The sequence below is a fragment of the Panthera onca genome, chromosome C2, assembly GCF_046562875.1.
Source record: "Panthera onca isolate mPanOnc1 chromosome C2, mPanOnc1 haplotype 2, whole genome shotgun sequence".
In the NCBI taxonomy this organism is placed as follows: Eukaryota; Metazoa; Chordata; class Mammalia; order Carnivora; family Felidae; genus Panthera; species Panthera onca.
In genome coordinates, this window is record NC_138347.1 from 113,794,844 (window position 1) to 113,812,951 (window position 18,108).

The window sequence follows — 18,108 nt, forward strand, 5'->3', positions numbered from 1 at the left end:
AAAAAGGAAGAGATTTTTTCCAAAGGAAATATTGGCTTATTTGGTGATTGACTGCCAACGTGTGGTCTAAATATTATGGACCAAATGTTCAGTGTTCCTCCTAAAATTTGTATATGGAAGTCCTAACCCCCAAAGTAATGGTATTTGAAGGTGGAGCCTTTGCAAGGTAACCAGGTTTAGGTTGGGTCATGACAGTGGGACCCCCCCCCCCCCCACATGCACACACAAAAAGGGGTCATGTGAGCACTTAGCAAGATGGCTGTGGTCTGCTAGCCCAGAAGGGGGTCCTCATCAAGAACCAAGTCTGCTGGCACCTTGATCTTAGACTTCCCAGCTTCCAGAACTCTGAGAAATAAATATCAGCTGTTTACTCCAGTCTACAGCATGTTGTTATAGCAGCCCAAGCTAAGATGGTGAAGATTCAATAATTACATCTCTAGCTCAGGTTCTTTTCTTTCTTTTCTTTTTTTAATGTTTATTTATTTTGAGAGAAGGAGAGAGAGAGAGAGAAAGAGAGAGAGAGAGAGCAAGCAGGGGAGGAGCAGACAGAGGCAGAGAGAGACAATCCCAAGCAGGCTCTGCACTGTCAGTACAGTGGCTGGATCTCACAAACTGTGAGATCATGACCTGAGGCCAAATCAAGGATCGGATGTTTAACCAATTGAGCCACCCAGATGCCCCTCAGGTGCTCTTCTGATTTAGTTGGTCTAGGATGGGGCCTGAGCGTCCGTATATTTAAGTTTCTTCAGGGAAGAATCCACCATGAATCCACCATGCAGCCAAGTCTAGTGCATTAGACTTGAGGTCTCTTAAGAGTTCAAAGTGAGGTCTTACATGTCTTCAATTCCTCAGAGAGCCCAGAAAATTGCTCTGAGCATGGAAGTTACTTGAGCTTTTATTGCAATGAATAGTAATGGGGAAATTGGCAAGCAGTAAAAGAATTTGGTTGTCAACATGTTAAATTTCAACTTTTGGCTGGATGTCCAAGTAAAATCATGCTGGAGGTAACTGGTAGCACAGGACTGGAGAGAATGTGCACATATGTATTTGGGAATCATTTAAATGCATGTGGCAGCCAAATGTATGGTTAATATATCAAATTCTTGAGGCCTCAATTAAAAGCATTAGATGCAAGGTAAGTTAATATAACCAGCTAAAATTGAATTTAAAAACATTAGCTGCAGGGGGTGCCTGGGTGGCTCAGTTGTTTAAGCATCCAAACCTTGGTTTCAGCTCAGGTCATTATCTGTTTAGTGAGTTTGTGCCTTGCATTGGACTCTGTGCTGACAGCACGGAGCCTGCTTGGGATTCTCTATCTCCCCTCTCTCCCCCACTCCCAAATCGCACTGTCTCTGTGTCTCTCAAAATAAATGAATAAACTTAAAAAAAAAATTAGCTAGAGAACATAGCTTGTATGGAGAAACAGTATTTGGACCAAATGTATCCATTTCAAGGTCAAAGGTAAGTAAGAAATAAAGTACCCTGTACAAAATTTACTTGATCAGCAAGTTATCTTGTGGGGGCTTCTTCATAATATTAATAAAGTGGATATATTGTTGAAATGCTCCCCAACATTGACTCCACTTCTTCTGGTAAAAGTACTTGTTTCTCTTCAGGGGACTAGCTTGACCCCACTGTATACAGTCTTGTCAATTAAGATGCCCCAAAGCTTTCCCAGCCAGAGCTGTGCCAATATCCAAAGCCCAAACCTACTGAAGTTGATTAATTCTGATAACAGAATCCTGAGAACAGTTCTAGACCCCAAACTATTCAGGTTTCTCTCACCTCCAGGGCCTCATTCTATGTTTTTTCACTTGAATCTGTGAGTTATTACATACTTTGCCACTATTTACTTCCCCCTAAGTTAGAGTCCATTCCTCTTGCTTGCAAGTCAAGAACTCTGAGAGCCATGTATCTTCTTTCTCTCCTTAAACCTGGCTCAGATTTTCTAACCTCAAGTCTTAAACATAGAAATATAGACAGGGCTGCCTGGGTGGCTGAGTCAGTTAAGCATCCACCTCAGCTTTGGCTCAGGCCATGATCTCATGGTTCGTTAGTTTGAGCCCCGCTTTGGGCTCTGGCACTGGTGGCAGAGAGCCTGCTTGAGATTCTCTCCCCATCTGCCCTTCCCCTACTCGCGTGAACACGCTCAATAAATAAAACATTAAAAAATACAGACATTAAGTAAATGAACATTAAAAAAAAAAAAGAAGTATTCACAGACATTACATGGAAGTTCAGATAATAGACTATCAGTGTCTGGGAGTCCATTAGATGGTTGGAATAATCCTGGCTAGCAAGCTGTTCAGGCCAGCAAGTTGGGAATCAAGGCCAGTCCTCAGTACCAGGGAGGGGTGATAGCAAGAGGCCTAGGATAAAACTTAGGTCCACACAAAACCTGCATGCTAATGTTTATAGCAAATTTATTCACAGTTGCTAAAACTTGGGAGATAACCAAGATGTTCTCCAGTAGGTGAATGGATAAATAAACTGTGGTACATCCAGAGAGTTGAATATTATTCAGCAGTAACTATCAAGCCATGAAAAACATGGAGGAACCTTCAATGCATATTACTGAGGGAATTAAGCCAATCTAAAAAGGCTGTATACTGTATGATTCCAATACATGGCATTCTGGAAAAGTCAAAAGTATGGAGACAGTAGGATCACCAATTGTCAGGTGCGTGAGTGGGGAGATGCATAGGCAGAGCACAGAAGACTTTTAGAACAGTGAAATTCTGTATGAGACTATAATGATGGATCATGTCATTATACATTTGTCCAAACCCATAGAATGCACAACACCAAGAGTGAAACCTCACGTAAACTGTGGACTTTGGGTGATCATGTGTCAACGTATTAATCAATTGTAACAAGTATACTACTCTGGTGGGGGATGTTAACAGTGGAGGCAGCTATGGATGTGTGGGGGCAGGGTGTATGTGGGAAATCTCTGTACCTTCAGCACAATTTTGATGTGAACCTAAAACTGTTCTAAAAAATGTTTCCAAAAAAATCTTCCTTTCTTCAACAGCTGTCAATCCAAATACCATAGCACTCTTGCTAGGGTCAGACATTACCTCTTCCTCCTTCAGGGAGCAGGAGGATATTTGTGAACATAGTAGACTCTTCAGATCAGACAGAGTTGGAATTCCAGTAGCTTCTATGCAAGGCTGGCTTCATGGGTGAGTCCATTTCACAGGACTCAATGCTTACAAGGGCCTGTACATGGGGCACCTGGCTGGCTCAGTCAGTAGAGCATGTGTCTCTTGATCTTAGGGTTGTTAAGTTCATCCCACGCTGGGGGCAGAACTTTACTTTAAAAAACTGGGGGGACTGCACTTGGCTTAACACTTTACCGTCACGGTCTTGTAATTCTTATTTTTGAATGAAGAATACATTTTTATTTTGCACTGGGCCCATTACTTCTATGCCCTGGGAGTATCACTTCTTCACCATCACCAATATTACCATACTCTATCTAAATTCCTTGAGAAAGTCTTTCATTGCCAGTATTTAAAATCCAAACATATTATTTCAAAAATAATATATATGCGTGGATTGTCTCCATTATACGAGCAGGGGATTGGGAGAGGAAGCACAAGCTAGAAACTTCAGGTCCTTTAAGTGGGTGCCAGATGTCTAATGGGGTGAGGGAAGGATGCAAAAACAAAACAGGCTGGGCACCATAAAAGATTCTCTCTGGTGATGTCACAATTCTAGGATTTGACCTGTTTAGCTCCAATTGAACATAGAAAAATAAAACTCGGGAAGTCATCAAAATCCTTGAGGAGAAAGTAGGCAAAAACCTCTTTGACGTTGTCCACAGCAACTTCTTACTCAACACGTCTCTGGAGGCAAGGGAAACAAAAGCAAAAATGAACCATTGGGACCTCATCAAAATAAAAAGCTTCTGCATGGCGAAGGAAACAATCAGCAAAACTGAAAGGTGACCTAAAGAATGGGAGAAGATATTTGCGAATGACATATCAAAGGTTAGTATCCAAAATTTATAAAGAACTTATCAAACTCAACACCCAAAAAACAAATAACCGAATGAAGAAATGGGCAAAAGACATGAATAGACACTTCTCCAAAGAAGACATCCAGATGGCCAACCGACACATGAAAAAGTGCTCAACATCACTCATCATCTGGGAAATACAAGTCAAAACCACAATGAGATACCACCTCACACCGGTCAGAATGGCTAACATTAACAACTCAGGCAATGACAGGTGTTGGCAAGGATGCAGAGACAGAGGATCTCTTTTGCACTGCTGGTGGGAATGCAAACTGGTGCAGCCACTCTGGAAAACAGTATGGAGGTTCCTCAAAAAATTAAAAATAGAACTACCCTAGGACCCAGCAATTGCACTACCAGGTATTCATCCAAGGGATACAGGTGTGCTGTTTCAAAGGGCCACATGCACCCCAATGTCTAGAGCAGCACTATCAACAATAGCCAAAGTATGGAAAGAGCTCAAATGACCACCAATCAATGAATGGATAAAGAAGATGTGGTATAGAGGCGCATGGGTGGCTCAGTGGGTTAAGCATCTGGCTTCCGCTCAGGTTGTGATCTCGCGGTTTGTGGGTTCGAGCCCCGCGTCAGGCTCTGTATTGATGACTCGGAGCCTGAAGCCTGCTTCGAATTCTGTCATCTCCTCTCTCTGCTCCTCCCATGCTCATGCTCTGTCTGTCTCTCAATAATAAATAAACATTAAAAAAAATTTTTAAAAAAAGATGTGGTATACATATACAATGGAGTATTACTTGGCAATCAAAAAAGAATGAAATATTGCCATTTGCAACTACTTGGGGGAACTAGAGGGTATTGTGCTAAGCAAAATTAGTCAGTCAAAAGACAAATATCATGACTTCACTTATATGAGGACTTTAAGAGACAAAACAGATGAACATAAGGGAAGGGAAGCAAAAATAATATAAAAAGAGGGAGGGGGACAAAACATAAGAGACTCTTAAATATGGAGAACAGAGGGTTACTGGGGGGGGGGGGGGTTGTGGGCGGGGGGATCGGCCAAATGGGTAAGGGGCACTAAGGAATCTACTCCTGAAATCGTTGTTGCACTATATGCTAACTTGGATGTAAATTAAAAATAAATAACTAAAAAACAAAACAAAAACAATAAAAGAAAAATAAACAAAAGTGTGCCTGGAAGGAATTTTGCCTCAGAGTGTAAAATGTAAGCAGCTCTGTTTTGCTAAGTCTTTCGGGACTCTAAGAATACAGCTCCCTTTTCTTTGAAAAGGCATTAAATTCCTACGAGATTTCTGAAGGTATTCCCAAGTCATATTTGATTTGCAACCATTTCAGGGTTACACAGTAATTATTTCCTCTTCCTAGTGTGCTCACTATCCCTCCATCCCCCCTCAGCTCAAATAAGAAACTAAGAGGTTTCTTGGGTGTGATGGCTCTGACCCAATTCCAATGTCATTCCTTCACAACTCCATTTTCCTTCTTGCTCTGTGCATCTCCTGTATATCTTTTTCTCTGTCAAACCAGTCTACGAGATTGCAACTTTTAAGTGAGTGAACATATTTTCCAGATTGTTGTTAAATTTCTAATTCTTTAATTTCCATACACAGTGCTCTGATTTGGGGGACCCTCTAGTGGCCACATCAGGAATTGTTTTAGCTAAAACGAATTTTCAAATGCACTTAAAAGATAAAGATATTAGACATACCATAAAAACTTTTAGAAGTGTGCTTTTCTGACTCCTAACTCAAGAGAGAAAAATAAAGCACTGAATTTGCCACTCTCCTTGAGAAATGCCAGGAAAGGGGCAAAGCAGCAAATCTATGGTAACACCGGAAAGATGGCAATGGCCTAGAAACTGTAAAAACTCTAGAAATACTATTTGGCTTACCTGTCATCTCCGCAACATACCAAGAAAAAGGTGAAGTAAAGACAGGAGCTGTTCGAGCCCCAGAGAGGTTCCAGGAACCAGGTAGAGCAATAGAAAGGGAAGGAGTGCACGGTGAGACAGCAAATTGAGCAGCTAATTTGAGTAGGCAGTCATTTCTGCGTTAAGAAGCCTTCAGTGCAAATAGGTCCCCACAACTGCAGCAGGGCTCCCATGCCTGACACCTAAGCTTACTGACCCTAATGTGGCTAGGTTGTCCCTGTACAGTGGTTGGTAATGTTGCTGGGGCCTGAGGCTGACCCCTCATGCGATGGAGGGGTTAGACAGTCTCAGCAGGACTATGGCTGTCAATAGACGTGTCTTTAGGTACCTAGACAGCGAAGGGACCAAGATTAAAATGTTTACCTTACAATTTACTTTGGGAAAACTCAACATCTTACTTTTTTCACGTTTCACAGACTTTCTGATATGAAATTTCTTTTGGAATTTACACATATTTTTACTTGCCGAGGGTGTATAAATTCAGGAAGTATTTAGCTTAAAAAAGTAATGTAACAGTTTATCTGAAGCAGATTGGTGGCCCATGAAGTCTTTTCATTAACCCTTTGAATAATAAAGGTTTAAATGGTTAGATCCTCATCAAAATCAATCTGGTCCATTGTCTTGTTTCTTAAAAAACAATTAGGTGTTAAGATGCCAATTTGCAATCATTCATGATATTCACTCAAGTAACTCGATCATACTTTCATCAAATAAAAACAATAGTCTCAAAGAGATAGCAATGCCCAAGATGAACACAGATTGACTAAAAAAAACCCAAAGAGGTGAGATTGGTGAAGAAAAAAACAATAAGGGGGCATTTAAGTTTTTAAATATGATGTGACCCAGCAAGGCCACTGCTGGGAATTTATATAGTGGAAACTATAAGAAGCAAAATAACTGTATGCTGCACTATAATTATTTTCATTTATTCTGTATTCTTGTAAAGTAGAAGTCAGCAAACTCTTTTAGAAAGGGCCAGAGGAGAAATGTTTTAGACTCTGCGAGCCATACAGTCTCTTCGACCTACTCAACTGCAGTTGTAGCATGAAAGCATGTATGGCTGTATTCTGAAAAAACTTTAAGGATCCAGAAATCTAAATTTCATGTAATTTGCACGTCACCAAATTATCTTGTGATTTTCCAATCATTTAAAAATGCACAAACTACGCCGTGCTGCACGGGATTTAGCCCACGGGCTGTAGTTGTGAAGCTATGGGCTGCAGCATCATTTTCATAAGGTTGCATAGCGTTCCATTTTCTTATTAAAATTTTTCACTGTCCTAAACATCACACAGTTTTGCAGACATTTACTTCCCTCTCACGCTACCTCGGAAATCAGATATGCTACCAAAGAGTAAATGAATTCCACTCAACCTCCTTAACACTGAGTCCGAATCTTAGAAATGAAAGGTGTATGGCAGTCACAAACTGAACTGCAAGAACAGTTCTTATTTATTCTGAAGTCTAGTCTCAGCTGATTATGATTTTTTAACTGTACAAAACTATAATCTCCTTTATATAAACAAAGTAAGCACAGCAAATCAGGCTAACATTCCTTCTGACCACCCTCCATCCTCATAGTCAATGTCCTCAGTTTCCACTAGACTTTTTCTATTAAGTTTACGTATTTTTAAATGTACATGGAAAATACAGTGTTAGTTTGACAATATTCAGTATTCCTTTTTCGGTAACATACAGAGCATGTTTTGACGCAGATTATCTATTTCTTTTCTGAGAAAAGAATTCCTTTTTTTCAAGTGATAGTGTTGGGTTTTGCTCTTTTTCTCTTCCCTCACTGGGAAGCTTGCTTAACTCATGAAAAGACAAGGAGAGCCTTTGTGTCTACTGAAGTGCTTCCCCTCAAGATTATAATGCTCTCCAGAGATGTTTATGGCAAACGCCAAATGCATTTTTGAGACACTCTGAGCAAGGGAGATTTTTATGAGAATCAAGGATTTATAGATTTTCCTTTATAATGAATACCAACGTATTTAAAATCTCATTTTCAAGCAGACTTTTATAACCTTACCCTTTTTTTCCCATCACCTTACTCTTACTCCCAGAGGATAATGTTTAAACTAAAAATCAAACAAAATGTGTAGTCAAAGAACCTATTAGTGATTTTTATATTGACATGTGCTCAGAAATGAAACCTTTCCTTGGAAAAAGTTGAATGGATTAGATGACTACAGAAATAAAGACAATTCTAAAAATTGAGCCTAAGAATTTTGGTAAGAACAGTTAGCCTGGAACAATTTAAAAGCATCTGACTAAAACAAAAGTCAAAGATACTACCTCTGAGATAAACATTTTAAAGATAATTATTAACAGTTACCGTAAATTGTGTTATAAATGGGTAATTAATTTTTTTAATGTTTTTATTTATTTTTGAGACAGAGAGAGACAGAGCATGAGCAGGGGAGGGGCAGAGAGAGAGAGAGAGACACAGAATCCAAAGCAGGCTCCAGGCTCTGAGCTGTCAGCACAGAGCCTGACGCGGGGCTCGAACTCATGGACTGTGAGATCATGACCTGAGCCGAAGTCGGATGCTTAACCTACTGAGCCACCCAAGCGCCCCAGTAAATGGGTAATTAATTTTTTAAAAATAGACTGCCAGGTCAAAAAAAATTACACTGTCTCAGGATGCATTAGTTAATATTTTATTAGAAAAACGATTTTTAAGGTAATACACTGTAAAAGTAATCTATCTGCTTAAGTTTTTATTATCAGAAATGAATTAATTTTGAAAGCAATTATATGTATGTGTGTTCACACTCACACTCACTCACATATACTCTCTCTCTCTCTCTCTCTCCACACAAAATATTTAAAATAACACTCAAATTTTAATGAATTAGGTCTTTACCAAATCTTATTAGAAGTTCTGGGGTGTCAGTAAACTCAGTTATCTGTTTTTGTTTCTCAAGGTGTTTCTGGATTCTTTTACCTATCAGTTTAAATATTACCTCTTGGAAAACGGGTCATCAATGCAAATGAAAAGTAATTTCAAATGTTGGGGTGCCTGGCTGGCTCACTGGAAGGGTGTGAAACTCTTGATCTTTGGGGGTTGTGAATGCCAGCCCCATGTTGGGTGTAGATTACTTAAAGTAATCAAGCTTAAAAAAAGAAAAGTAATTTCAAATGTAAACCTGATTAAAAAAATTAATTGCAATAGACTCTGAAACCAAATATAAATTAGTTTTGATAGATGAGCGTCTGGCATTATCATTACATCTTTTTTTTTCATCATATGAATAAACAATCAAAACAATCAAGACTCAACTACAACAAAATAATCATAGTTCATGTTTGGAAAATATTTACCTCATCCTTAAATCACTAGATTTATTATTTGAAATACCAAAATAAAATGTTTTACTATTTTCCATTTTTCAAGTCTGTATTTTAGAACTAACCAGAAAAACTATTCCAAATACTACAAATAATATAATCAATTTAATATATTTAGTAAAATCTGATATTTAAGGCTTTTCTTTCAAGTTTGGACAGTATAAGAATGCTTTAGGATAAGAAAAAAGCCATATTACATATTCAAAGGAAAAATTTCCCAAACTTGTCTTGTAAATTAATAAAGGATCTGTTAACTTAGCAACTTATAACAAAGCCAACAATGATTAAATTTAAATTGTTTTTATTCACATATATGGTAAATACTATCCTCTACTAAAAAAAGCAATGACATCGTCTTTCAATCTGTCAGGCTTACTAAAGAAATTCATGTATTTCTTTTCTACATCATGTGTTGACATGGCATAGGATGCAGGATGTAAAAATCAATTTAATAGACATTATTAAATAATTTTATACATATGCAGAATCTTGGATAAATGGTTAAAATTATAGATGAACATTAAATGTAGGTACATGGGTATTTCATGTACACCAATGGGTCTATCAGAAAATGTGTTTGCACTGATTTCTGGTAACAATTGGCTTTCTGTGAATGTTTAAATACCCAATTCCAAATCTTCCAGCTCCTGGAGAAGGGCTTTCTCTTTCTGAATCTTCTCCAACTAGAAAAGTTTCAAACAACAAAGTTATTAAATAGGAAATGAAATAAAGTAATTATTGGATCTTTACCCAAAACAACAAAGCAGAAAAAATTTGTAAAAGGTGTATTTCTGACATTTTAACAGATCCACTGGTAAATACAGATTTAAAAATACAGAGTAACAAGCTTTAATTTGTTGCGTGGTATAAATCAAGGGGGCAAAGCACAAATGCCGCCTTACTGCAACTCTGAGGGTCCAATAAATTTTCATTCTATACTTCGGCATCCCTCAGAAGGCGAGAAAGGAATAAAAACAGGGCAGTGCAACCTGAGATATAGGAAGGAAGAGAATCTTGTGTTTATCTACTATAATACATCGTCTTTATTTTCAGCAGCAATGGCCTTACTATGCCTCTTAGAAATCACGATTCTCTCATTTACCATGGTCTACATCCGGTCTTCCCCTGTGCTTCTCCGTTTAAGTATAAAAGGGTTTTACAAAATATATGGTTTTCAAAAGAAGTTTTTAAACTCATGTGCTCTTACTTGATTAAATGATTGTGTATAATAAAAAGGGAAGAGTGGTAGTGACTACACGCGCGAATGAAACACGTAAAAATGACCTGATTTTTTTCTAGCTGTTTTCCAGCTGCGGCTTGTTCTTTCAGTTGTTCGATTGCTTTCAGTTTCTGCAAACATCAAATATATTATGAGTCAAGAGGAAGGAAGAATAAGTAATTTCAGAATGCAAATTTTTTTAGTATCAACTCAATCACATAAATGGGAAAACTGAGTAAGGAGAATCAATTATCTCATCTTTGGATCAAGGATAGTCTGGTAAAATGCTAAGGTAAACTCTTTTTTTAAACTTAGATGTAAAACTAAACATGTTAAGAACACGGGATTTGGCAAATTTTCAAGTTTTCAAGTAATGGTATTATATATGTACGTGTATGTATAGACATACATGTATTCGTAGGTAAATATATCACTAACTTCACTGTTTTCTCTAGCACTCCACTGTACCTAGACAATGTCTGTGGCTTAAAGAGACCCTTCATAATGCAGCCTGGGCAGGCTCCAGAAACCCGATTTTATACCAGGGCCATCACCACAAACTGGCTGCAATTTGGCAAATTAATAAACTTCTTTTTGTCTCCGTTTCTTCACCTTTAAAACTGGGATAAATAGCTGTTCCCACTGATCTCGTAAATGTCTAATGAAATACTGAGTATAAAATAGTTCAGCATATTTCTGTACAAATGGACCTTTTTTACTGCTCCAAAAATCAATAATAAAAAGACTTACAGCCTTTAGACATTTATGAATAGAACTGAAACCAGTGCCATTCCTAAATTATAGTATTTCATAGTGAGAAAGCAATAATCAGAGCTGCTTCTAACTTCTTAGATGCCTATCTTTATATATTTCTCATGTATGTCTTTTAATAAACACATCTGCTTTTTACTTAAGTCTCTTACTTTCTTTAGGTTCTTGATTTTTTTGTCTACTTCAGGGTCTCCAGAGGTTGACTGCGAGATAGTATTTCGTGGTGTGCTCTGTGGGGCAGGAGTAGGTGCCAAATCGGGACTCTTTCCATTCCTTGCTTCCTGCAGGAAATATTTTCAAAAAATCAATTTTCTAAAATCAAAACATTAAAGTACGTCAACCAACAGAGCCTTGATATATAAAATGCTAAAGCCAAAATGTGATTTTATCTTTTATACTACATTTTATGTCATTGATCTGAATTGAATGTCTCATGAAATATGCCACATTGCCCCATAACAGAAAGAAACAATGCAGCTTAAAAAAAAGTATCACAGTATAAGGAAGACACCCAGAAGGTTTTTACTATGTAATTGTCATAGAGACTACTTTGCTAGATCTAAAATTTAAAGTAGCATAATAATTTGAGACCCATGTTGAGCATTGTTAGTGCAGAGCCTACCTGGAATTTTCTCTCTCCCTCTTTCTTTGCTCCTCCCTCTCCCCTGCCCCGCTCCCATGCTCATGAGCATGCACACTCGGTCCCTCTTTCTCTCTCTCTCAAAATAAATACACTTAAATAAAAAGTTATATTTAAAAAAAAAGATACTTCTGGAGATGAAATATATTAACTACAGAAGAGCACACTGATTTTTTTTGAAGCTCAGATTTTAGCAGACTATGGCTGCATAATGCAATTCTATACCTTAAAATAGTAATTGCCTGTCAAAACACGTAAGCAACCTAGAGCTGTCAAAATTCAAGCATTGCCAGCAAGACTGCCTTGTCCGAATCTCAAAACTATGATCGCCATGACTTCACGAACAGATACTCCTAGCTTAGCTGATCTCACCATCACTATAAGACATACACAATCATAATCTGTCAATTATGACACCGCTGTGTTTTTTCAACTATAAAATCATATAACAATCCACCGTTTTGGGTACTTCTGGTGTTGAGATTCCCAGCTGAATAATTTCCTATAGTAACGTAATACTGAGAAACAAAGTGGCTTTAGTATCGTGTCATTTCTGATCTCTCCTAACAAACGTATGCTTTCAGGGAGCAAACTGCACCACTTCACACAGGCTCCACCAAAAGGGTCTACGACAAGTAACGTTACTACACAATCCTATCAGGGTTTCAGGTTTTAAGATCAGGTCGTTTCCTCGCTTCCTCATTTTATTTTATGGAACTATTCAGAAATTCACAGGCAAACACAAAAAGAAAGATATTCTGGCTATTTATATCTAACTCCAACTACATTTTATAACGGAATAGTCAAGTCTTGAGGACTAGAATCTTTAAACTTTGAGGCTTAAACTAAGCTAATTTAACTGGTTTTGTTTGTTTTGTTTTGAAAAGATTAGTGCCCCAAATACCTGTTTTGCAGCTTTCTTAGCCTCATGCTTCCTTTGATTTTTCAGGGCTGTTTTTGATAATGGCTTATCATTTCCTGCTTGTGGTTTCATATTCTGAGGTGGTTCCTCCTCATGCTGTGGAAAAGTAAAATAAATGACTGTGAAATGCAGTCCATGTTTTTAAAAACAGGCATCACAAATCATATAATTTTGCTAGTGTGGAATAAACTTATTAAATTTGTTTTACAATCACTGGCAAAGAATATTTCAAAATTCTTATTAGTAACAGGCACACTCCAACTGTCAGGATGGATTTAATAAGGATCTTCCTATTAACTGATATATGGTGTCTTTCATTTATACAAGATCTGGCAAAATTCACTTCAGTTTTGCTTCAACAATGGAACATTTTTTAGTACCACTATGACACATGATTCTTCTGAAAGTAGATACTAACGGTAGCTCCTTCCGGAGTCTTTTTGGATCGGACTACTGCCAACAGAAACCTAGTTGCCTCATTTGTTTTCTCTGCACAAAGAATTACTTGCTAGATCTTTATATGCAAAATCAGAGATTAGAAGATTAAAAATGAAAGCAAATTGAAAAACTAAAACAGACTAGAAGAAAACAAAACAAGAGGGGTGACCAACTACATACTTATAAATCCAGTATTAACATAATGAAGAGGCATATGAAAAACTCAATGACCTGTCAGACTATACAATAAAAACACATCATCATTTCCATCATGAGATATTTATATAACCATCCATCAACTATATTCTACAACAGAAAGAGGGTGAATTAAGGAGTGGATCAAGGAGAAATTTGTGGAAACTCAAATGTTCTCACCACACACACACACACCCCACAGTGAGGTGAGAGATTCATTAATTAACTAGATGGGAGGAATCCTTTCACAATGAATACATCTAACAAATCACCATGACAGACACTTTAAATATCTTACAATTTCACATGTCAGTTAATTTCAATCAAAGAATACACACATACAGGTTTACGTTATCTCCGGAGCTGCTTCAGGCAACATACAGGATACATGACAGTACGACAACTTCTTATCAGGTTCATCTACTCAGTGATTTCCCTCTAAACTGCCGTTATCTTAGTGGTAACTGTCTCTTGGACTCTATCATTCTCAGCACATCAAAAGAACCAGATCTCCATGAAGGTTCTTAAGGACTAGCTCTCAGATCCATGTTGTACTTAAAAGTGCTATAAGGAAATGGGCAGGGTCAAACATTTAAGATGACGGAGGAATAAATAAGAAATCATACCGTGACTTCATCTTAGCTGCATGAACCGTAACAGGTCATCAAAGTTGTGTGTGCATACATGTTCTACCTGAAGCAACTGAATATATGAGAACCCACAATTGTAGAACAGATTTGATGGCACGTCTCTTTCACTTTCTTATCTACACAGCATACAATGTTAGTTGAGACATGGCTTTATTTGCCGAACATTTGTTTTACACATCAAAATTCTCTCAATAGTGGGCTCTCCTATAGTACTTTGCTTTGGATAAAAAAGTTTCTATTCATGAGAACTCCAGGGAAATGACAAAGCAATTACAAATGATGTAAGAAAGGATAAGTTACAAGGCTATTCCACAAGGCTCTTATCCACAAAGGATAAGTTACAAGGCTCTTCTACATTATGAACATAACGTAGCCATCAACAGGCTTTCGTTTTAGACAAAAAGAAAAAAATATCCACACAGCTACTACGGATCATGAGCTTTTCTGGCTTTAGTACTGTGCCTATCGTATACAATTTCATCCATATTAATATATTTTTTTCATCTATGTCAATTATAATGGGACTGTTTTAATGAACACATTACAACACTGAAGGGTGATTTTGGAAGCCAAGAAATACTTAAGTATAATTTATAGGTGAGTTTTTATTTATAAAAAAGTTTTTTCTTCAGAGAGAGAATCTCATCATTTTTTTCCCCTTGTGATACATAACCATCCTCCTTTGTGAAGTTATTTACTAGAATGTCTTTGTTTCTACTAATTTCTTAGCAGTATTTTTTTTTTTGCCATTTAGGTCATTTCTAGAATTTGATACAAACAAAAAATTCTCATTAGCCTGTGGTTCCTCCATTTAAAATCATTTGATAAAATCACATAATCATCATGTTACGTACAAAAGCAAAAATTTAGTGGAAATCTTAAATGGTAAAACAATTTTGGTTTTAAATGTTCTTACTAAGTTTTATCACTATTTTCAAAGTATATCTTTCTCTTCCTCCCCCTATCAAAACAAATGAGTTTTATGGATCAAAGAATAAAAATATACAGTGATTTGGAATTTAGTCCTCTTGTGCTTACAGATATTTAGAAAGCCAGATATGTTGAGGTCACTTCTGTTTTTATCTTAGGTAAGGAAAATTTCAATATAGAGGGAAGACAATCCAAAGTCTACTATATCCTTTCTGTTTTAATCTATATACAAATATCATAAATGGGCTTAATTTGTTCATAAGTTTTTATGTTTTTAGTAAATGATACAACAGAAATGTTTAAACAAAACATTTCAATGAAGTCATTACAGACCACTGCTAGATTTTGTGGAGGAGGAAGGGTTCCTCTGTTTTTGTTTTTGAGAGGGTTAGGAGTGGTACAAGGGAGGCATAGGAATATTTATCCTTTGAACAAGTGATGACTTCCCTGAGTGGCTAATAATTAAGTGGCTGAATATCCTCATTTACTTGAACCAGTTTTACACTTACTGTATGGTCACCTTTATAATACCAATAATATTGTTGTTCATTCTTATAGAACAACTTTATTTCTTAACATCATCACAGAGACTCAGATCACTAATAAATGTTTCCCCTGAGCTCTGAAATGCTCACATTTTAAAGATCAGAATGTGACCAATGCTCTAGTCATAACTTTACAATACAGATGGGAAATGACAGCCTAAGGAAAATAAACATGTTTTGTTTGACCAACAGTGTTTTAAAAATCGAGCAATTTTACATAAGCATCCAGACTGGTTTTGTCTTGAAAAATCATTTTGGCAAACTGGGCCTAAATCTCCTATGGAAACAATCAGCTACTGCTGTGCGGTTGCTATGGCCTTTAAAGAGGGCATGATCTCTTCCTTCCCCCATTCTCTCCCAGTCACCAAAGCCTTACATTACCAGCCTAGCCTGACAGGCATGTGACTTTGAGCCCATGATGTCTACAAAGGCAGCATGTCATACTCCATTGTCTTTCTCACAAATGTAAAATGTGAACTGTTTTAAATGGACTACTCTGTTAACAATGTCAGCTGTTCCCCATCTTCAATGGTAGGTCCTCCATGATTTCTAGAGTTTATATTCTAATCAGGTGCTAAGTAACACAAGAACATACATGAGAAAAAGGTCTCGAGAATTCCACACACTAAAAAACCTTTCCTACCAAAGTAGTAAAAAACGTTACTTACTAGTTTGGAATTGGTGATTGGTTTATTTCTTAAAGCTGGAGGTCTATAAGCTGTTGCAACTTTAGGTTCTTCACTGGGTACGTCACTTGGAACTGCTTGGTAAGTTATCGTTTTTGCTGGAAATATTCCATCTAAAAATGGCTGCCAAGAAACCTGCCATAATTCTGCATTTGATGGCACATCATGCTTGTGCAAGACAGAGCCAGTATAATGCCAAATCTTATACCCATTATTAACACGTAACCTGGGAGCACATGTGGCTGTTAAAATATGCTCACCATCAGGGCACCAAGCAAAATACGTAGAATCAGAGGCCACTGGTTTAGAAATAAGTTTGTAGTTTTTAACATCCCACACTTCCATTTGTCCCCTCAGATTTCCAAACCCAGCTAGTACTAATATATGTCCATGCGGGCTATAGTAGGCTGCATTACGAGGACCAGTTCCGAAGTCAAAAACAGGATCACATTTCAAGTTGAAAATTGTCGCTTTGGCAGGCATAAAACCATAAACAGCACAAAACTCAGTAGAACTAGAATTCCAAATGACATCATAAATGGGGCCATTTTTTGCTAGAAAAAGAATATAAAATCGAAATTAGCAATAAAGAATAACATGAATACAATATTTATTAGCTGAATTACAATTGTATAATACTCATAAACATGTCAAACAGTAAAAAAAAATCCAACAATTTCAAGATACGTTACAATTAAAATATTTTTATATGATATACTATGGATACTGATGTATAACCATAAATTTATTTAAGAACCTCTAGGGAATCTAAATTTCATTTAAACATTTTGGCAACGTAGGCTCAAAGACACACGTTATTATTACTATTACCAAACTAGTTTTCACTGGAAGAGGTAATGTGGGCACACAGGAATAAAAATACACATTATATAAAATGATACACCACACAATAAGTTCCCCCACACAAAGGCAACACTCTATTCCCTGTATATACTTTCAGAATAGTTTTGTTGAAATTAAGCATCTCTCTTAACCATACACATACACACACACACACACACACACACACACACACAGTTCTTTGTTGTTACAGTTAGTACTCTACCTTGGAGATGTTTCCATATAAGCACACTGAGATCTGCCTCACTCTTTTCCAATGGTACTGTATTCCTATATATTCTCAACTGTGAGTGTACACAAACACATCTATAGGAGTGAAACTGGCTGCTCAAAGGTACATACGTTTAGTTGATAATGTGCTACCAGACTGCCCTTCAGAGAAGCTGTACCATTTTATATTATCAACAGGTTTTTTTTGAAGTTTATTTACTTATTTTTTTAGTAATCTCTACACCCAATGTGGGGCTCGAACTCACAACCCCAAGAACAAGAGTCACATGCTCCTCTGCCTGAGTTAGCCAGGAGCCTCAACAGTGTGTGAGAGTACAGATTTTCTCCTCATTCTCATTCACACTGTGTAGTTTCATACTTTTATCTTTGTCAAGCTGCGGAGACAAAAATTGTTGTCTTGCCTTCCTTTCTGTTCTTTTATTATAAACTGAGCACATTTTAATATACTTACACAATCTTATTTCTGGTTTTGTGGACTATTTTTTACTGTCCCATGCCTATTTTTCTCCCCAATTATTGGCCTTTTATTGATTTACTTGATATAGCAACAAAATTCACCTTTCTCATACTCATCCCTTTTCCATCTAAATAAATTTTCCCCAATCTTTTGTTTGGCTTAGTTTATGGAATTTTCTTCCTCCAATGTAAAACTCTGTATTTTATACATTCAAATTAATCACTTTTCCCTTATTAGTTCTGCCTTGTTAGAAAATCTTTTTTCACTTTTTTAGGATTAGAA

At 37.0% G+C, this 18,108-nt stretch overlaps 1 protein-coding gene across 1 annotated transcript in view; it reads right to left on the reverse strand.

Moving 5' to 3' along the window:
- Positions 1 to 9,565: 9,565 nt before the first annotated feature.
- The window catches only part of EIF2A (eukaryotic translation initiation factor 2A), a 30,362-nt gene continuing 21,819 nt past the window's right edge, over positions 9,566 to 18,108 (reverse strand). Inside the window, exons 10-14 of the mRNA XM_060638943.3 lie at positions 16,260 to 16,831; positions 12,816 to 12,929; positions 11,424 to 11,552; positions 10,566 to 10,631; positions 9,566 to 9,964 (exon numbers count right to left, since the gene is read on the reverse strand). Coding sequence (XP_060494926.2) covers positions 9,899 to 9,964; positions 10,566 to 10,631; positions 11,424 to 11,552; positions 12,816 to 12,929; positions 16,260 to 16,831 — 947 coding nt within the window. The 3' untranslated portion in view covers positions 9,566 to 9,898. The remainder of the gene's footprint in view (positions 9,965 to 10,565; positions 10,632 to 11,423; positions 11,553 to 12,815; positions 12,930 to 16,259; positions 16,832 to 18,108) is intronic.